This window comes from Arachis duranensis, chromosome 2 (assembly GCF_000817695.3).
Source record: "Arachis duranensis cultivar V14167 chromosome 2, aradu.V14167.gnm2.J7QH, whole genome shotgun sequence".
Lineage (NCBI taxonomy): Eukaryota > Viridiplantae > Streptophyta > Magnoliopsida > Fabales > Fabaceae > Arachis > Arachis duranensis.
This window is the reverse complement of record NC_029773.3, coordinates 63,408,415-63,411,024: the sequence shown is the minus strand read 5'-3', so window position 1 is coordinate 63,411,024 and position 2,610 is coordinate 63,408,415. Positions and strand designations below refer to the sequence as shown.

The 2,610-nt window shown below is 40.0% G+C and overlaps 1 protein-coding gene across 1 annotated transcript in view; it reads left to right on the top strand.

Moving 5' to 3' along the window:
- The window catches only part of LOC107474249 (uncharacterized), a 4,590-nt gene extending 3,777 nt beyond the window's left edge, over positions 1-813 (top strand). The window contains exon 3 of the mRNA XM_016093849.1: positions 654-813. Coding sequence (XP_015949335.1) covers positions 654-813 — 160 coding nt within the window. The remainder of the gene's footprint in view (positions 1-653) is intronic.
- Positions 814-2,610: the final 1,797 nt, after the last annotated feature.

The following is a 2,610-nucleotide window of genomic DNA, read 5'->3' as shown; positions in this document are numbered from 1 at the left end:
TACACATTCAAATACATTTTGGTAGCAGTAGAGTATGTCTCCAAATGGGTTGAAGCAATAGCCACCACCACATGTGATACCATCGTGGTCTTGCAATTCCTCAAGAAGAACATCTTCACTAGATTTGGAGTGCCCAAAGGACTTATAAGTGATGGGGGAAGCCATTTTTGCAACAAGCAACTAAATTCTTTACTCCACAAATATGGTGTTACTCACAAAGTGGCCACACCATATTACCCACAAACCAATGGGCAAGCTGAACTTGCCAACAGAGAGCTAAAAAGGATCTTGGAGAAAACTGTGGGAACAACAAGAAAGGATTGGGTTAGGAAGCTGGATGATGCACTTTGGGCATATAGGACAGCCTTCAAGACACCCATAGGAAAATCTCCATTTCAGCTAGTGTATGGAAAGGCATGCCACCTCCCTATGGAGCTTGAACATAAGGCCTTTTGGGCCACCAAACTTCTGAATTTAGATGCTCAAGCAACAGGAGAGAAGAGGTTGCTACAACTCAATGAACTTGAGGAGTTCAGATTGGAGGCATATGAAAATGCCAAAATATACAACGAGAGAGCAAAGAGATGGCATGATAAGAGGATCTCTCAAAGAACATTCGAACCAGGCCAAAAGGTGTTGTTATTCAATTCAAGATTGAAAATCTTCCCTGGGAAGCTGAGGTCTAGATGGACTGGTCCATACACCATCACCAAAGTATCACCTCATGGCTATGTTGAGTTACTTGATGAAGCCTCAAAGCAAACCTTCACAGCTAATGGACATAGGGTGAAGCACTATTTTGGTGGCCCTTAGAGCAAGGAAGAGAGTGTGCAACTCTTAACATGAGCAAAGAAGCTGCAGTGTCAAGCTAAGGACAATAAACAAGCGCTTCATGGGAGGCAACCCATGCACAGGAGTTCTCTTTTATTTTTATGCTTTAGTAGTCAATAATAAGAGATTTCATTTTATACAAAAAAAACCGAGAAAAAGAGCTTGAAATAGCATACAATGTAGGTAAGATACTAAGTTTGGTGTGGCCATCTTTGGAGTTAACTCCATAGAACACTTAGTCACAAACTAAGTTTGGTGTCTTCAATTCATAAATTTAAATTTTGCTTAGTCAATTTTGCATAGGAATATCATCATAAGTGTTAGCTAGTAATGTCACTTTAAGAATCTCAGAAAAGAACGTTGAAATAGCATATAATGTAGGTAAAATACTAAGTTTGGTGTGGCTATCTTTGGAATTAATTCCATAGAACACTTAATCACAAACTAAGTTTGGTGTCTTTACTTACATTAATAATGCTAGAAAAAATAGATTAGGGAATCAATTCATAAATTTTAATTTTTGCTTAGTCAATTTTGCATAGGAATATCATCATAAGTTGTTAGCTAGTAATGTCACTTTAAGAATCTCAAGCTTTTGGAATTTTGTTGCAGGAAAGAAAGAAAGAAGTGATGGAGAATCTTGGAAGGAGGTCACGGATGCACAAGGAAGGGAAAGTCACATGAGTCTTGAACTTTGTGCATGGGGAAAAACAACTCAACATGCATTGGGCACAAGGAAGCATGCTCCCCATGCTATGACCGAACCCTTAGAACCATGCATCTCACCACGGAAGTCACTAGAACCATGCATCCCCACCAAATTTCACTTTAAATACTTCAACCATATTCATCAAACCTCACTTTTCCTCACTCATCCTTCTACCCCCCATAGCCCCATTTCATCACCCAAAGTCACACTACACCTCCAACTCATTCCATGTTTCCCATATTCTCGCCATAGGCCTAATCTTTACCCAACAAAACTCATGAAGCACTACATCTCTTCACATAACCGAAACACTCCACCTCCCCTCACCATCATTTTCTAGCTTGCCTAAGTCACATTGTTGTCATATATCTCTTCCATTCACAACCATTTTCCTTGTGCTTGAGGACAAGCATTCATCTAAGTTTGGTGTGGAAGATTCAACCCTTGCAAGTGAATGTCAATGGCCTCATCATCAAGGGATAGGAGAGGAGATGAAGGACAAGACACCTTTGATGAAAGAAGATTCAAATCCAAGCATAATGAGCGCATCTTTAGTTGGATGTCAAGCAAAGATGTTGTTCCGGAGTTACCCTTCAAGCTAAGAAAAGATGAATACCCTGAAATACAAAAAATAATCAGGAAAAGGGGATGGGAGCTTCTCTGTAACCAACCTCAAGAAGTGAGCATGCTTCTCATCCATGAGTTCTACACTAATGTGATAAGAGAATATGATGATGAAGAACCATACATGAGTTATGTAAGAGGTGTGACTGTTGATTTTAGCCCGGACACCATCAACAGGGTGCTAAAGGTCAAGGCAAAACAGTTCAAACGAGCTAGCTATGAAGAAAGGGTTGAAAATAACCCAAGATATGTGGATGTGGTGAGTGACTTATGCAGAATAGGCACGGATTGGGTGTTGGATTCACATGGACAACCACTCAAACTTCGGAGAGGTGATCTCATACCTAAGCAAAAGGATGGCATGACATAGTGAGGAGATCATTGATATCCACTTCAAATAATTCTGAGGTAACGGTGAACAGAGCAATAATGATCCATTGTATAAT